At 44.2% G+C, this 17,515-nt stretch overlaps 1 protein-coding gene and 1 long non-coding RNA gene across 4 annotated transcripts in view; one reads left to right on the top strand and one right to left on the bottom strand.

The window, feature by feature from the left end:
- LOC135049937 (uncharacterized) overlaps positions 1–17,515 on the top strand; it is a 153,082-nt gene that overhangs the window by 73,529 nt on the left and 62,038 nt on the right. The window lies entirely within an intron of this gene.
- The window catches only part of GOSR1 (golgi SNAP receptor complex member 1), a 241,617-nt gene that overhangs the window by 162,104 nt on the left and 61,998 nt on the right, over positions 1–17,515 (bottom strand). For 2 of the 3 annotated variants that reach the window (XM_063955963.1, XM_063955964.1), the window contains exon 6: positions 6,098–6,172. In XM_063955963.1, coding sequence (XP_063812033.1) covers positions 6,098–6,172 — 75 coding nt within the window. Of the gene's footprint in view, positions 1–673; positions 869–6,097; positions 6,173–17,515 lie in introns of those variants that run through there. The other variant, XM_063955965.1, reaches the window with a different exon arrangement.

Raw genomic sequence — 17,515 nt, 5'->3', positions numbered from 1 at the left:
TTGTGTTCTCATAAGGCTGGTGGCACATTTATACATTGTGATTCCCTTTATATAGAAGCCAGTGCAAGCATAAAAGCCAGTATGTTCTACCAACTCTGCAGGCAATTGTAAAGCAGGTAGGTTCCCATGTGAAAAGAACACAGTGCTCAAGTAGTCTGCTACAGGCATTAAAACAAAATGTAGAGCTGACACCCCTAGGGCCAGAATATACAGATGCAGAAAGCATCTGTATTTCATTTACCGAAAAAGGTTACATAAGTATATGGGGTATGTTTGTAAGTAAAGCAAAAAATACAAGTAACTGTGTCTGGAACAAACCATGTTGCCATGCAAGGGGAGCAAATACATTTATATTTTTTATGTGCAGAGTAAATACTGGCCCACAAATGTTAGCTTATTTTTACACTGCAATTTAGATTCAGTTTAAACACACTCCACCCAAACATAAATTTCTCTGCACATATTACATCTGCCCCACCTACCGTGCAACATGGTTTTGTCTAGTTGCTTGCTTTTTTGCTTTACTTAGAAACATGAATCAGGCCTATGGTGCATTCTATTACATTCCAATGACTAGCATGGACCCGGACCATCTTTGGGTATGGGACTCAGGGTCGACACACATTAGGTTGACAGTGACTAGGTCGACACAGGAAATAGGTTGACACGGCCATTAGGTCGACATGAACAAGGTCGACATGGAAAAAAGGTCGACATGGGCTTTTAATTTTTTTTATGCTGCTTTCTTCGTAATGTGTTGGGGAACCCCAATCAGTACACCGTGACCCCCCGCAGCTTCGGGCAAGGTGCCTCGCTGTGCTCGGTACAGGTTACCATTCTCAATTGTAGTCCACGTGGATCGTGAAGTCTGAAAAAGTTCAAAAAATGCAAATAAAAAATTGTGAAAAACTCGTGTCGACCTATTGCCTGTGTCATCATACTCAATGTCGACCAAGAGGTGTCGACCTATAGTCCGGCTACCCTATCTTTAGGGAAGGGGGGGGGGGGGCGAGCAAGACTGACCTAGCTACTATTTAGGAACATGACAATCATGAACACCCTGATTTACAAATTAAACTTTTATAGACCAGGAGAATGCTAGTGAACCAGTTAAACCATTAATATAATATGTACCTCTCTGTGCAGTCTATTTTAGTGAATATCTTTTGAGATGCAAGCCCTGCGCTTTGTAGCATACTGGCATAAAAACCCCTGATTTGGTAGCATCATATATAATACGGCTAACACTGCTCCTCATCTCTATGGGGAGGTGGATGGGGATTCAAGAATTTTGTGCGCCAGCGGCCACTAGATGGCGTCTGACAGTAATTTAAGTGGTGATCCATTTGAGAGCGCACAGCTTGTCGGTGCTGACATCACTGTTATGTTGGTCCGTCGTTTTGACGGACTGGTAACTAGTACTAGCATAAAAATCCCTGCAATTGGTGGCATACTGGCATAAAAAGCCCTGCAATTGGTAGCATACGGGCATAAAAAGCCCTGCAATTGGTAGCATACGGGCATAAAAAGCCCTGCAATTGGTAGCATACGGGCATAAAAAGCCCTGCAATTGGTAGCATACGGGTATAACAAGCCATGCAATTGGTAGCATACGGGCATAACAAGCCCTGCAATTGGTAGCATACTGGCATAAAAAGCCCTGCACTTGGTAGCATACGGGCATAAAAAGACCTGCAATTGGTAGCATACGGGCATAAAAAGACCTGCAATTGGTAGCATACGGGCATAAAAAGACCTGCAATTGGTAGCATACGGGCATAAAAAGACCTGCAATTGGTAGCATACGGGCATAAAAAGACCTGCATTTGGTAGCATACGGGTATAAACAGACCTGCATTTGGTAGCATACTGGCATATATTTTAATTTTAGTTTCATTATATATAAACCCACGTCCACAAAAATAGCACAAGAATGTACATTTTCACAAAATGCTCCATATTTGTATGTACACATTTATTGGGTGGAATTCAATTGTTGGGTGTCTGTCTATTAGATAGGAAAAACCAGGCTCCCAACTGACATTTCAAACAAACTGAATATCCCCCACTGAATTAATATTTTCAGTCCCAAGAGTACAGTTATTAAACATACATAATGTGGGGAATTTGGAGTCGGACAAGTGGCAATAAAAACATTTCTTGCAGTATTTAGCACACTGTGTATGCGACAAAAAAAGAAATGACAACTGCACATGCGACAAAACAGGCTTGCTTACGGATTGATCTGTCCTTTAACAGACCACACCATCACTGAAATGGGCTCTTCTGGACGGCAATTAGGAGGGGACCATACAATCACATGGAAACCATCCATCTCACGGGGTGTCCGCCAACTCCAATGCTCATTCGCAGTGTGCGAACGGAGATGGGACATCTAATCAGACGGATCTTTTGCACCTAGCATGTGCCTGGTGTAAGTCCTGATCCTAGGAGGGATTGGTTTCCATATGCAGTTGACCAATTTTTGGTATAAAAAAGACAGATTCTGGCATTGCCACAATGTAGTAAGCCAGACAGAAAAGCACCCATGTATCCAGCCTCCATCTGTAAGGTATGATGTATAGGATTCTGTTTATCTAGAGAAGACAGCCTTGGTTTAGACCGTGGGCCAGTACAGACGCCATCAGACAGAGGATGCAAACAGCGTTATTCATGTTATTAATTGCCAGTGCATATGAAGGGGTGGATGCAAGTGTCAGCCATCAAGTTATTGTCCCTTTGAGACTCTTGTTATGAATATTGTGCAGCGGGAGGTTCTCCTGGGATAGTCTTGGTGTCACTAGACTACAGATGCCTGTAATTTAGCAGAAATACAACGACCATCTCAAACACAAACTAAACCTGGCAAGGTAGTAATGGTACATTTACAAAGAGGGCGATATAATCAATATTTGGTCTAACAGTATTCCTAGAAGGAGAAAATAGGCGTACAGTAATAGAAATACGATTTTAGAACATATTTACTACATTTTGACCGAAAAGCATATATATATTTATTTTTTTAATGAATATTGGCTGTGTATACTGTACCAGTGTCATTCCACAGAGAACACAGATATCTGTTCTCTCACCTGGAAAAGCACCAAAGTGAAGACAGACTCTGTAATGGTATCTTGTCATATGTGGGGTGGGTGTATAGCAGAGACTAGTGCTTCTATCAGCCCCTACTCTTGCTTGTAATTCTGCTTTTACCCTCCGCTCTTGGTTTCTGTTTCTCAGCAAACTCGTTATATTATTAAAGAACTTCTAGGCTTAAATGCAGCTATAACTAATTCTTAAATAGTCTAGCTGTACCTGATGTTTGGTACCTTAACATAAACAAAAATATTGTATAAATGGAATGAAAAAGTGTGACAGACTGAAAGACGTGGAGTTGTACAGATTCATATACTCTGTAGAACAGCAGCTGTACGTTGAAGTAGAAGATGCCGTCTGTCCTCTGCTAGAATTAGGGATAAAATGCACACCTTGCAGCCGTTGATATTTCTAGGACTACGAATATGGTCTACTTAAGAATTCAATGACAGAGGAACAGATGCTAGTATAACATGAAATAGTATTACTAGCGTCTGTTACCATAAATTCTCTACAAAAACATGATGGTATAAAGGATGCCGGCCCCGGGCTGAGTCTCAGTGGGGAAGTACACCATTGCTTAGAATTCACTTCAGCTACTTCAAATTAACAATCTGCATTTTAATTACCTGGAAATGCTTTCAGAGCATTCCTGGCTGAATTGTGAAACTGCTGAATTGATCTTGTGTACAAGACACTGAGACGGTAATAATCCGACATAGACACACTGCCCCCTGGAGTTAGAATTACAATCCTGCAGTTCCTTATCAACTCTAAAACACAAATCAGTGGTGGCTTCCAGTTGTTATACCAGTGCATTTCAGACCAGCCTTTCTAAGCAAGTTACAAAAAAAAAGGGAAGAAAACCACATATAGTATGCTTGTAAAATGCATCACTCTCCTAATTTTAATAAGATGCCCAAGGGGGGGGGGGGTATCCACTTACCCGCGGTCTAATTTTATCACTGTGGGCTGTCCTATTACCCCCGTTGCGGTGGGCTCCTCCCCCCAATGCCAGCACTTATTGCTCAGACACCTGAAGCATAATCCGCAATAAGCAGCTTCCGGACCTGGGATAGAACATATGGGATCGGGGGACCCCCCAAGTCCCATCAAATAATTCTATACCAAAAAAGATTCTGGATAGGTGGAAAACTGATCCCTACTAGCAAGGCATAGCATAGGAGCTATGCAATGCTGGAACAGACTTCCCCATGTTAACATAGATCTCATATGTTCTATGCATTTTGGAGGGAACTGCTCTTCTGGTTACCACCCATGTTGGAACAGGGATGACTTTTGGGCAGAAACTATATCAGGTAACCGAGTTTAGCTAGAGACTTCATTGTACAGAGACTGACAGCCACATACAGTATGAGAAAATTCCCAATATCATCATCACGGACTGTTTACCTGTTATAGGGGGACCCCATGGTCCATAAAGAGCCAGTCTGCCCAAAATGTTCTACAGCAATAAGAGTTAACTGGTGACATGAGTGTTGATGTGCATAAAACTAATAACTACTGAGAATTATTGTAAGAAACCCATTTAGGGGTATATGCAATTGAAGTCGAAAACTGCCGTCTGTCGAAAAGATGGCAGTTTTCGACTTTTTAAGGTCGAATCTTGATTCAACCTATTCAATATTTTGCTAAATTTTTCGACAACTCGATAAATTTGACTTGTCGAAAAGCATGTGGATCGGCGGAATAGCTGCCAATCCACGTGTTGATGTCGACCATCTCAGTCCGACATTAAAATGATGTCGGACTGAGATGTGGACCCAGAAGAGGCGAGGGGGGGGGGGGAGCCGCAGGGAGACGGGGGGACAGTCGGCGGGAACGCTGATGGAGCCGGGCGGAAGCTGCCGTGAGGTCGGGCGGCTGAGTGACATCCTGCTGCAGTGCTACTCCGTAGTGCTGATCTTCCCTGTATGCCCGTCGGCTGTCCCCCCGCGTCTCACCCCCCTTCTCCTCCTCTGCGTCCCATCTAAATTCGACATGAAAAAGTCGAATTAAGATGGGATTGAATAGGGGTTGTCGGATCCATTCCGACAAATACATGTCGGAATGGATCCGACTTTAATTGAATATACCCCTTAGAAAGGTAAAAAGAAACCCATGAACATATAGCTATACATAGACTTCTTTTGAAAATGAACAAGGTTAAGGAGTAACTACAACTATAGGGATTAATGGATTGTTCTTCACATTAGTATGCTAGCTTCCGAATACCGCATTGTAAATTAACATGTCATTTTATGCCAGTAAGTTATGTGCTTACTGAGAAAATACCAACAGGAGTGGAAAACAAACGGGAGATTTTGGGGCATGTTCAGTAAAAGAAAAACATATGGGATGGGCTCACCGCACTGAAACGGGTTGGGTTCGGGTGACCGGTGTTTAGGATCCCGTCGGTCACCATACTAACGCTGGGATCCCGATCTTAAGACTGTCGGCAGGGGGGCGAGCCAACGAAGCCCCTTGTGGGCTTGCTGCGCTTGCCACAGGTTCTATTCCCACTCTATGGGTGGGAATAGTCCCTGTTAGTCGGCATGCTGACTGTCGGACTCTGATTCTGCCGGGATCCCGGCGTCCATATTGTGACCAGCAGTCACATAACTACATCCCTTTGAAACCACGAGCAATTCTCTGCATTGTACACAGCTTGTTTTATGGGAAACATGTAAAAGAAAGTCAATTGATAATATGCTGCTGTTCCAATACAGTGATATGGTTTTACATTAAGTACATTAAAGAGGCTGCACATTTGTGATGACCTATTTCTTTTGCAGAAGCCCCTTTTCTTGTAATGCATCTATTCTTAAACATGCTGAAAATGTGTTTTGCTGAAAAACATGAACCCTTCGCCCTGCGAACCTAGCTGCTGGATCAGCCTATTGAGCATTAGATCATTATCAGGAGCAATTAGGCCCTAGAAAGCTAAAATCCATACTGTACATATTAACCCCTTCTGTGTTATTTCCCAGTTTCATCTTACCTTCGGAGGTGCTCGTGTTCTTTCAAGAACAGCTCCGTTCTCCTGTTGTTAACACCGGAGCCCGTTTTGTAAGATCTGTCATGGGAAAAGAACAGTTATTCTATGTTATATGCAAGGCTATCATACAGCTGTGTAACATCATTTATTGCAGCAAGACTAATGAAAATGCTATATATAAAGTTCTCAAAATGTTGTACCCATTATTTTAGCTGGTGTATGTAGTGTCATTCAGTTATGGGAAGTTGTCTGCTATTGTAGAGCTATAGAGAAATGAATGATGCATTATCTTAGTTTATAAGTGGTCACTTATTATCCTGAATTACAGCACTGAGCGAGATCTAACTAGTAAGGATTACTATTTACTCCCCCCCCTCCACCCACCTACTATGGTACAAGGTGAAAATCTTACTTTTATACCACTATCAGACAGAAGCCAGGGCTTCGACCCAGCTTTTGGAACACGTTGGAATTTGCCTAGGCAAGCTGGCTTATCCTGAGTCCTTTCTCCTTCTCGATCAGGGTTAAAGCCCTAGTATTTTTGACCTGGGTGTACCCTTTCACACAGAAATAGAACCCGGGTTGAGCCGCCTTTTACCCAGCAATTTACCAGGTCAAAATCTCTCCATGAAAAGGGTATTAAGGCGTAATTTTTATTACTGCACAAAATTAATAATTGCACAAAATGTTTTTTTTTTTGAGTTTCAATTCCTGAGCTTCGTGCTATCCTACTCTGAGACATGAAATGTTATAAGTCATTCCTATAAATCTCTGCTGAGCGTATTAAGCCACAAGACATGGGACAAGTGCTATTTATTTGTTAAAAACGTGAAAGCACAAAAAAAAAAAAAAAAAAAGGTATGAGAGAATGGAGTAAATGGAAAGGGGTTAACACACCAGGGGTATATTTACTAAGGTGTGGGTTTTTAGAAGTGGAGCTGTTGCCCATAGCAACCAGATTCTAGCAATTATCTTCTGAAAGGTGCTAGATAAATGAGAAGTAGAATCTGATTGGTTGCTATGGGCAATGACCCCACTACTAAAAACACAGACTTTAGGAAATATACCCCCAAGTGACCAGTGACAGGAGATAATGACAGGGTTACTAAACCCATGGAAAAAGGAATAAAATCCAGCAAACAGTACAGTGGGAAGGGGGCGGGTTCATTAACAGGATGAGAAACCGGCAGAGAAATGGTTATTTGTGAAGCTTAGTGTAAAAACTGTATAATCATCAGTGGTGCAGCATTTAGGACACTAAACTTCATGAATACCTATACAGGTTGAGTATCCCATATCCAAATATTCCGAAATACGGAATATTCCGAAATACGGACTTTTTTGAGTGAAAGAGAGATAGTGAAACCTTTGTTTTTTGATGGCTCAATGTACACAAACTTTGTTTAATACACAAAGTTATTAAAAATATTGTATTAAATGACTGGCTGTGTGTATAAGGTGTATATGAAACATAAATTAATTGTGTGAATGTATACACACTTTGTTTAATGCACAAAGTTATAAAAAATATTGTCTAAAATTACCTTCAGGCTGTGTATATAAAACATAAATGCATTCTGTGCTTATATTTAGGTCCCACCACCATGATATCTCATTATGGTATGCAATTATTCCAAAATACGGAAAAAGCAGATATCCAAAATACCTCTGGTCCCAAGCATTTTGGATAAGGGATACTCAACCTGTATAATAAAGTCAGATCATGAATGGTTGAGCTCTTACCCTTTACAACCACAAAAAGGCCAAACTGTGGAACTCTGGATGCCAATGTTAGGCATATGATTTGGATATGCCCCTTAGTAGCAACATTTTGGAGTGGTGTTATAAATGACTAGATGAGAACTGCAATCCTTACACTTGTCTTCAAACCCACGGTATGTTTTCTGTCGGCTGTGGAGGAGGAGACTCTTGATACTACTGGTAGACGCTATATAATGAATTTGTGTGTTCTAGCTAAGGTCTGTATTGCCAGACTTTTGCTTACCGGTGAAGCACCGGTATTAAAGTCCTGGATATCTCTAGTTAACGAATCGGCAGCACATGAGAAATTTGTATACCTAGCAAGGAAGGCTGAAAAGAAAATACTTCAGTATATGGGGTAAATGACAAGCCGACAAAATTGAGATCATAGGATTTAAGGATATATAATATTCAAATGTGGATGTGTAAAGTATATATCAAATACAGATATTCTATATATGATGTTTTTTCTTATTTTTATTTTTTGGAGATACTTGACTCCCCATGGCTAGATAGATAGATAGATAGATAGATAGATAGATAGATAGATAGATAGATAGATAGATAGATAGATAGACACACACAATTGTTGCAGCCATATATTTTTCCTTGCTGCAATTGTGGTTTAGAAATCTCTGTATACTCTGCCCTTCCTGATCTTTATTAACACTATTATTGAGTAGTAATTCATATTGGAGGGAAGCAGTTAGCATCCAGATGGATGGGATCCTGGCGGTACATAATATACAGACGCCGGGATCCCGAGGGAGGACACAATGCCGGAGTCTACATACCGACGCCACTGGGGATGACGACGTCCCATTCCCAACAGCCGGCATCCCGATCGTCCTTACAGCGAGACGCTCTGGCGTCCTGCCCCGGGAAGGGGGAGGTTAGGTTTAGGCAGGAGAAGGGGGGTTAGGGAGCCAGGACAGGATGGTTAGGCACTTAGAAGGGGAGGTTAGGCATCAAGTAGGGAGGGTTAGGTTTAGGCAGCGGGGAAGGGAGGGTTAGGGACCAAACGGGGGGGGGGGGGGGGGAGTTTAGGGTTAGGCATTCACAAGGGAGGGTTAGGCTTAGTGGGGACTAAGGGGGGCCTGTCGGGATTATGATAGACGGGATGCCGTTGTTGGTATGCTGAGAGCCGGCATGCTGTCCATCGGCTAATCTTACTGAAACCATAGTGGATGTGTGTTGTGAAGGGGCATTCTGCAGAGATCTACTTGTTACCACAACTCAATGTTCTATGTCTAAATAATGAGCCTACACACAAACAGATACTTTTGATGGTTAATGTTTATTTTGAATAAACATTAACATTTCTTTGGTACAAACTTTAAAATTCAATAACCATTGAATCAAAAATAAAATAAGAATTTACTTACCGATAATTCTATTTCTCGGAGTCCGTAGTGGATGCTGGGGTTCCTGAAAGGACCATGGGGAATAGCGGCTCCGCAGGAGACAGGGCACAAAAGTAAAGCTTTTACAGGTCAGGTGGTGTGTACTGGCTCCTCCCCCTATGACCCTCCTCCAGACTCCAGTTAGGTACTGTGCCCGGACGAGCGTACACAATAAGGGAGGATTTTGAATCCCGGGTAAGACTCATACCAGCCACACCAATCACACCGTACAACTTGTGATCTAAACCCAGTTAACAGTATGATAACAGAGGAGCCTCTGAAAGATGGCTTCCTAAACAATAACCCGAATTAGTTAACAATAACTATGTACAAGTATTGCAGATAATCCGCACTTGGGATGGGCGCCCAGCATCCACTACGGACTCCGAGAAATAGAATTATCGGTAAGTAAATTCTTATTTTCTCTATCGTCCTAAGTGGATGCTGGGGTTCCTGAAAGGACCATGGGGATTATACCAAAGCTCCCAAACGGGCGGGAGAGTGCGGATGACTCTGCAGCACCGAATGAGAGAACTCCAGGTCCTCCTTTGCCAGGGTATCAAATTTGTAAAAATTTACAAACGTGTTCTCCCCTGACCACGTAGCTGCTCGGCAGAGTTGTAATGCCGAGACCCCTCGGGCAAGCGCCCAAGATGAGCCCACCTTCCTTGCGGAATGGGCCTTAACAGATTTAGGCTGTGGCAGGCCTGCCACAGAATGTACAAGTTGAATTTTGTTACAAATCCAACGAGCAATCGACTGCTTAGAAGCAGGTGCACCCAACTTGTTGGGTGCATACAGTATAAACAGCGAGTCAGATTTTCTGACTCCAGCCGTCCTTTAAATGTATATTTTTAAGGCTCTGACAACGTCCAACAACTTGGAGTCCTTCAAGTCGTCTGTAGCCGCAGGCACTACAATAGGCTGGTTCAGGTGAAACGCTGATACCACCTTAGGGAGAAAATGCGGACGCGTCCGCAGCTCTGCCCTATGTCGAATGGAAAATTAAATAAGGGCTTTTATAAGACAAAGCCGCCAGTTCAGATACTCTCCCGGCCGAAGCCAGGGCCAGTAACATAGTCACTTTCCATGTGAGATATTTCAAATCCACATTCTTTAGTGGTTCAAACCAATTGGATTTGAGGAAATCTAAAACTACATTTAGATCCCACGGTGCCACCTTAGGCACCACAGGAGGCTGTATATGCAGTACTCCTTTGATAAAAATCTGGACCTCAGGGACTGAGGCCAATTCTTTTTGGAAGAATATTGATAGGGCCGAAATTTGAACCTTAATAAATCCCAATTTGAGACCCATAGACAATCCTGATTGCAGGAAATGTAGGAAAACGACCCAGTTGAAATTCCTCCATCGGAGCACTCCGCTGCTCGCACCACGCAACATATTTTCGCCAAATACGGCGATAATGCTTCGCGGTGACTTCCTTCCTTGCCTTTATCAAGGTAGGAATGACTTCTTCTGGAATGCCTTTTCCTTTTAGGATCTGGCATTCAAACGCCATGCCGTCAAACGCAGCCGCGGTAAGTCTTGAAAAAGACAAGGACCCTGCTGAAGCAGGTCCCTTCTCAGAAGTAGAGGCCACGGATCGTCCGTGACCATCTCTTGAAGTTCCGGGTACCAAGTCCTTCTTGGCCAATCCGGAGCCACTAGTCTTACTCCTCTTTGCCGTATAATCCTCAATACCTTTGGTATGAGAGGCAGAGGAGGAAACACATATACCGACTGGTACACCCAAGGTGTTACCAGCGCGTCCACAGCTATTGCCTGCGGATCTCTTGACCTGGCGCAATACCTGTCCAGTGTTTTGTTGAGGCGAGACGCCATCATGTCCACCATTGGTTTTACCCAACGGTTTAATAGCATGTGGAAAACTTCTGGATGAAGTCCCCACTCTCCCGGGTGAAGGTCGTGTCTGCTGAGGAAGTCTGCTTCCCAGTTGTCCACGCCCGGGATGAATACTGCTGACAGTGCTATCACGTGATTCTCCGCCCAGCGAAGGATCCTGGCAGCTTCTGCCATTGCCCTCCTGCTTCTTGTGCCGCCCTGTCTGTTTACATGGGCGACTGCCGTGATGTTGTCCGACTGGATCAACACCGGTCTTCCTTGAAGCAGAGGTTCCGCCTGGCTTAGAGCATTGTAGATTGCTCTTAGTTCCAGAATGCTTATGTGAAGAGACTTTTTCAGGCTCGACCACACTCCCTGGAAATTTCTTCCCTGTGTGACTGCTCCCCAGCCTCTCAGGCTGGCATCCGTGGTCACCAGGATCCAATCCTGCATGCCGAATCTGCGGCCCTCCAATAGATGAGCCTCCTGCAACCACCACAGAAGGGATACCCTTGTCCTCGGCGACAGGGTTATCCGCAGGTGCATCTGAAGATGCGACCCTGACCATTTGTCCAACAGATCCCTTTGCATGGAATCTGCCGAAAGGGATTGCTTCGTAAGAAGCTACCATTTTTTCCCAGGACTCTTGTGCATTGATGTACAGACACCTTTCCTGGTTTTAGGAGGTTCCTGACCAGGTCAGATAACTCCTTGGCTTTTTCTTCGGGAAGAAAAACCTTTTTCTGAACTGTGTCCAGAATCATCCCCAGGAACAGCAGACGAGTTGTCGGCATTAATTGGGATTTTGGAATATTCAGAATCCATCCGTGCTGCTTTAGCACCTCTTGAGATAGTGCTAAACCCATCTCTAGCTGTTCTCTGGACCTTGCCCTTATTAGGAGATCGTCCAAGTATGGGATAATTAATACGCCTTTTCTTCGAAGAAGAAATATTATCTCGGCCATTACCTTTGTAAAGACCCGAGGTGCCGTGGACAAACCAAACGGCAGCGTCTGAAACTGATAGTGACAGTTTTGTTCAACGAACCTGAGGTACCCCTGGTGTGAGGGGTAATTGGAACGTGGAGATACGCATCCTTGATGTCCAAGGATTCCAGGTTCGCTATCACTGCTCTGAGTGACTCCATCTTGAACTTGAACTTCTTTATGTACAGGTTCAAGGACTTCAGATTTAGAATAGGCCTTACCGAGCCATCCGGCTTCGGTACCACAAAAAGAGTGGAATAATACCCCTTCCCTTGTTGTAGAAGAGGTACCTTGACTATCACCTGCTGAGAATACAGCTTGTGAATGGCTTCCAAAACCGTCTCCCTTTCTGAGGGGGACGTTGGTAAAGCAGACTTCAGGAAACGGCGAGGTGGCTCTGTCTCTAATTTCAACCTGTACCCCCTGAGATATTATCTGCAGGATCCAGGGATTTACCTGCGAGTGAGCCCACTGCGCGCTGTAATTCTTGAGACGACCGCCTACCGCCCCCGAGTCCGCTTGCGAAGCCCCAGCGTCATGCTGAGGCTTTTGTAGAAGCCGGGGAGGGCTTCTGTTCCTGGGAAGGAGCTGCCTGTTGCTGTCTCTTCCCTCGTCCTCTGCCTCGTGGCAGATATGAATAGCCCTTTGCTCTCTTATTTTTAAAGGAACGAAAGGGCTGCGGTTGAAAGGTCGGTGCCTTTTTCTGTTGGGGAGTGACTTGAGGTAGAAAGGTGGATTTCCCGGCCGTAGCCGTGGCCACCAAATCCGATAGACCGACCCCAAATAACTCCTCTACGCATCGCCTGTCCACTGTCGTGTCCATAAAGCTCTTCTGGCCGAAATGGACATAGCACTTACCCGTGATGCCAGTGTGCAGATATCTCTCTGTGCATCACGCATATAAAGAAATGCATCCTTTATTTGTTCTAACGACAGTAAAATATTGTCCCTGTCCAGGGTATCAATATTTTCGATCAGGGACTCTGACCAAACTACCCCAGCACTGCACATCCAGGCAGTCGCAATAGCTGGTCGTAGTATAACACCTGCATGTGTGTATATACCTTTTTGGATATTTTCCATCCTCCTATCTGATGGATCTTTAAGTGCGGCCGTCTCAGGAGAGGGTAACGCCACTTGTTTTGATAAGCGTGTTAGCGCTTTGTCCACCCTAGGAGGTGTTTCCCAGCGCTCCCTAACCTCTGGCGGGAAAGGGTATAAAGCCAATAACTTCTTTGAAATTAGCAGTTTTTTATCGGGGCACCCCACGCTTCATCACACACGTCATTTAATTCTTCTGATTCGGTAAAAACTACTGGTAGTTTTTTCACACCCCACATAATACCCTGTTTAGTGGTACCTGTAGTATCAGCTAAATGTAACATCTCCTTTATTGCCAAAATCATATAACGTGTGGCCCTACTGGAAAATACGGTTGATTCGTCACCTTCACCACCGGAATCAGTGCCTGTGTCTGGGTCTGTGTCGACCGACTGAGGCAAGGGGCGTTTTACAGCCCCTGACGGTGTTTGAGGCGCCTGGACAGGCACTAATTGAGTGTCCGGCCGCCTCATGTCGGCAAACGACTGCTTAAGCGAGTTGACGCTATCCCGTAATTCCACAAATAAAGGCATCCATTCTGGTGTCGACCCCCTAGGAGGTGACATCCTCATATTTGGCAATTGCTCCGCCTCCACACCAATAACGTCCTCATACATGTCGACACACACGTACCGACACACAGCAGACACACAGGGAATGCTCTATACGAAGACAGGACCCACTAGCCCTTTGGGGAGACAGAGGGAGAGTCTGCCAGCACACACCAAAAAGCGCTATATATGACAGGGATAGCCTTATGATTAAGTGCTCCCTTATAGCTGCTTTTATATTAATATATTGCCATTTATTTTGCCCCCCCTCTCTGTTATACCCTGTTTCTGTAGTGCAGTGCAGGGGAGAGACCTGGGAGCCTTCCTGACCAGCGGAGCTGTGACAGAAAATGGCGCCGTGTGCTGAGGAGATAGGCCCCGCCCCTTTTTCGGCGGGCTCGTCTCCCGCTATTTAGTACATTTAGGCAGGGGTAAATATCTCCATATAGCCTCTGGGGCTATATGTGAGGTATTTTTAGCTTTTTTAAAGGTTTTCATTTGCCTCCCAGGGCGCCCCCCCCCAGCGCCCTGCACCCTCAGTGACTGCCGTGTGAAGTGTGCTGAGAGGAAAATGGCGCACAGCTGCAGTGCTGTGCGCTACCTTAAGAAGACTGCAGGAGTCTTCAGCCGCCGATTCTGGACCTCTTCTTGCTTCAGCATCTGTGAGGGGGCCGGCGGCGTGGCTCCGGTGACCATCCAGGCTGTACCTGTGATCGTCCCTCTGGAGCTTCATGTCCAGTAGCCAAGAAGCCAATCCATCCTGCACGCAGGTGAGTTCACTTCTTCTCCCCTCTGTCCCTCGTTGCAGTGATCCTGTTGCCAGCAGGAATCACTGTAAAATAAAAAACCTAAGCTAAACTCTCTAAGCAGCTCTTTATGAGAGCCACCTAGAATTGCACCCTTCTCGGCCGGGCACAAAAATCTAACTGGAGTCTGGAGGAGGGTCATAGGGGGAGGAGCCAGTACACACCACCTGACCTGTAAAAGCTTTACTTTTGTGCCCTGTCTCCTGCGGAGCCGCTATTCCCCATGGTCCTTTCAGGAACCCCAGCATCCACTTAGGACGATAGAGAAAATATGTTACTACAGTATTTGCAAAGTCTTTTTTATTTATGCACTTACTTACATTGTTAGCCATTAATCTATTACAAACCAATGACTATCACAATCAGAATTTCATCCCTTACCAGTGGTTTGGTTGATTTTTTACAAATTCACAATGTCGAGTTTGAACACAGTGTACATAATGTCGACATTCACAGCATGTCGACACTGTTAGACTACGGACATGCTGTTTTTCCTGTCATGTGTGTCCAAACAGAAATCTTGAATGATCGCAGCAGACATTGTGAATGGTGACATCCTGACTGCAAACCCTTAACAATAAGGTATATTACAATTGCAGTGAAGAAGGTATTTATCACAAAGCCCTGTATACAGCCATGGTCAAAAGTTTTGAGAATGACACTAATATTAATTTTCACAAAGTCTGCTGCCTCAGTTTTTATGATGCCAATTTGCATATACTCCAGAATGTTATGAAGAGTGATCAGATTAATTACAATTAACTGCAAAGTCCCTCTTTGTCATCACAATGAACATAATCCCCAAAACAAGATTTCCATTACATTTCAGCCCTGCCACATAAGGACCAGCGATTCTATCATTAACACAGGTGAGAGAGTTGACCAGGACAAGGCTAGCAATAACGGTCATGCTGACTGAGTTAGGCTGTGTACACATTACGAGATATCGCATGCAATACGGCTGATATAGTATGTTCACATATGATATCATATGATATCATGTAATGTGTGCACACAATATTGCATGTGATGCACGCTTCCACAGATCGTATCCTGCATCGCACATAGGACCTGCATGCAGGTCCAACGTGCGATATTGCTTACAAGGTCCCCGCTGCCCTGCTCCTACCCCTGTCGCTACTAACACCGGCAAGTGTGTATGCCAATGTCGGGACCCCATCGCAGGTGATGTTGCATCGTGCAGAAATCGCACGGATGTATACACAGCCTAAGAATAACAGACAGACTAGTTTTAAAAAGAGGGTGGTGCCTTGGGACAATACCATGGGATAAAGTAACTGCATGAAGTTCTACTGGGTTTCATGAGACACCGGACCACCTTCCTTTCACAACAGTTAGTAAGCCTGGTTCTCTCTAAGGGCTATATTTATGAGGCAGACACTTTTCCTAGCTACTGCTTCTAAGTAGGTTGGAACTGAAAATTTAAAAATGCATTCACATGCAGTGTAAAACCCGGCTTAGTAAATATAGCCCTAAGAATCTGTATGATTGGTACTGGCAGTCCAGTACACATTCAATATGACCCTTGCCAAATAAGTATACTTTTTCCACATCAAGTGTATTTTCTCCAAGCTGCCACGTTATCAGCAAAGATCAATTTTTGACCTTCCTAATACCTAGAACTGCTGATGTTTTCGATTCCTTTCACTGGTAACCACAGTATAACACAGACAATGGAAAGCATACCCAGAGGGATATATATGCATGAGATGAGAACAACGGCTAAATGTTCATTATTTTATTGCTTTTGCAATTCTTTTGCTTTTTTAGTATAGCAATTCGGTCATTAGCATTTAAAACTAGTGCTGCGCTAAATCAACTCTAATGTTGGTGTTATTAAGTTTGGTAACAATTACTGCAGCCAGTTGCTTTTTGTTGTTTGATTGTCGGCAGCAACCCCACAGATTGGTCCTCTGTATGAAAGGGCCTTTTGAGTAGATATAGGGAAATTGTATCTTTAGAGGGCACCTAATATGAACGTTTGTGTATATTGACACCCTTCATAGAACATCAAAACATATACCGTATATACTCGAGTATAAGTCGACCCGAATATAAGCCGAGGCACCTAATTTTACCACAAAAACCTGGGAAAACTTATTGACTCGAGTATAAGCCTAGGGTGGGAAATGCAGCTCTACCCGTACACAGAGCTCATAGTGCCAGATATGTCCCACAGTGCCAGGTGTGCCCCACAGTGCCAGGTGTGCCCCACAGTGCCAGATGTGCCAGATATGCCCCACAGTGCTAGATACTTACCCTCCGTCGCTCCCGCGCTGTCTTCTGAAGGAGGGACACAGAGAGCACAGCACGCGGTTCTCCTGTGTCCCTCCTGCGTCTCCGGCGTGTGTTAAAGGAAGTGCCGGTTCGTGCACTTCCTTTAACACACACACGCCGCTGCCGCCGGAGATGCAGGAGGGACACAGGAGAGCCGCGCGCTGTGCTCTCCGTGTCCCTCCTAACGCTGACTCGAGTATAAGCCGAGGTGGCTTTTTCAGCACAAAAAAAAAGTGCTGAAAAAGTCGGTTTATACTCGAGTATATACGGTATCTATGGTACAGAGATTGGTCTATTTGTTATAACCTATTGTACATTGAATACAACCACAGTACTTAATCTTCATAGTATATATAATTTATTAAAACACTTTCTAAAATTATTTAAAATAAAATTAATAGAACAGTAGTTCAAATACATAGGTACACTTGTATTTCTGTATGATCAAAAAAACAGCTTTTGTCTGTTGCCTTGAATCCAGACACTATCGCCAACGCGTTTCATCATCCATGACTTCATCAGGGGTGTATTACAAAATGAGTCTGTATTTATGGACTCTTTGTTAATAGTGTGGTCCTTTTCAATTGGATTTTCGAACAGATCTGTGTCTTTAGTGGAGCTTAATCAGACTCGTCCTCCTATCCAAAAAAAATGGATTGAGTGGCTGAT

This window comes from Pseudophryne corroboree, chromosome 2 (genome assembly GCF_028390025.1).
Source record: "Pseudophryne corroboree isolate aPseCor3 chromosome 2, aPseCor3.hap2, whole genome shotgun sequence".
NCBI lineage: Eukaryota > Metazoa > Chordata > Amphibia > Anura > Myobatrachidae > Pseudophryne > Pseudophryne corroboree.
The sequence above is the reverse complement of the archived record's forward strand: the minus strand, read 5'-3'. Positions and strand labels throughout refer to the sequence as shown.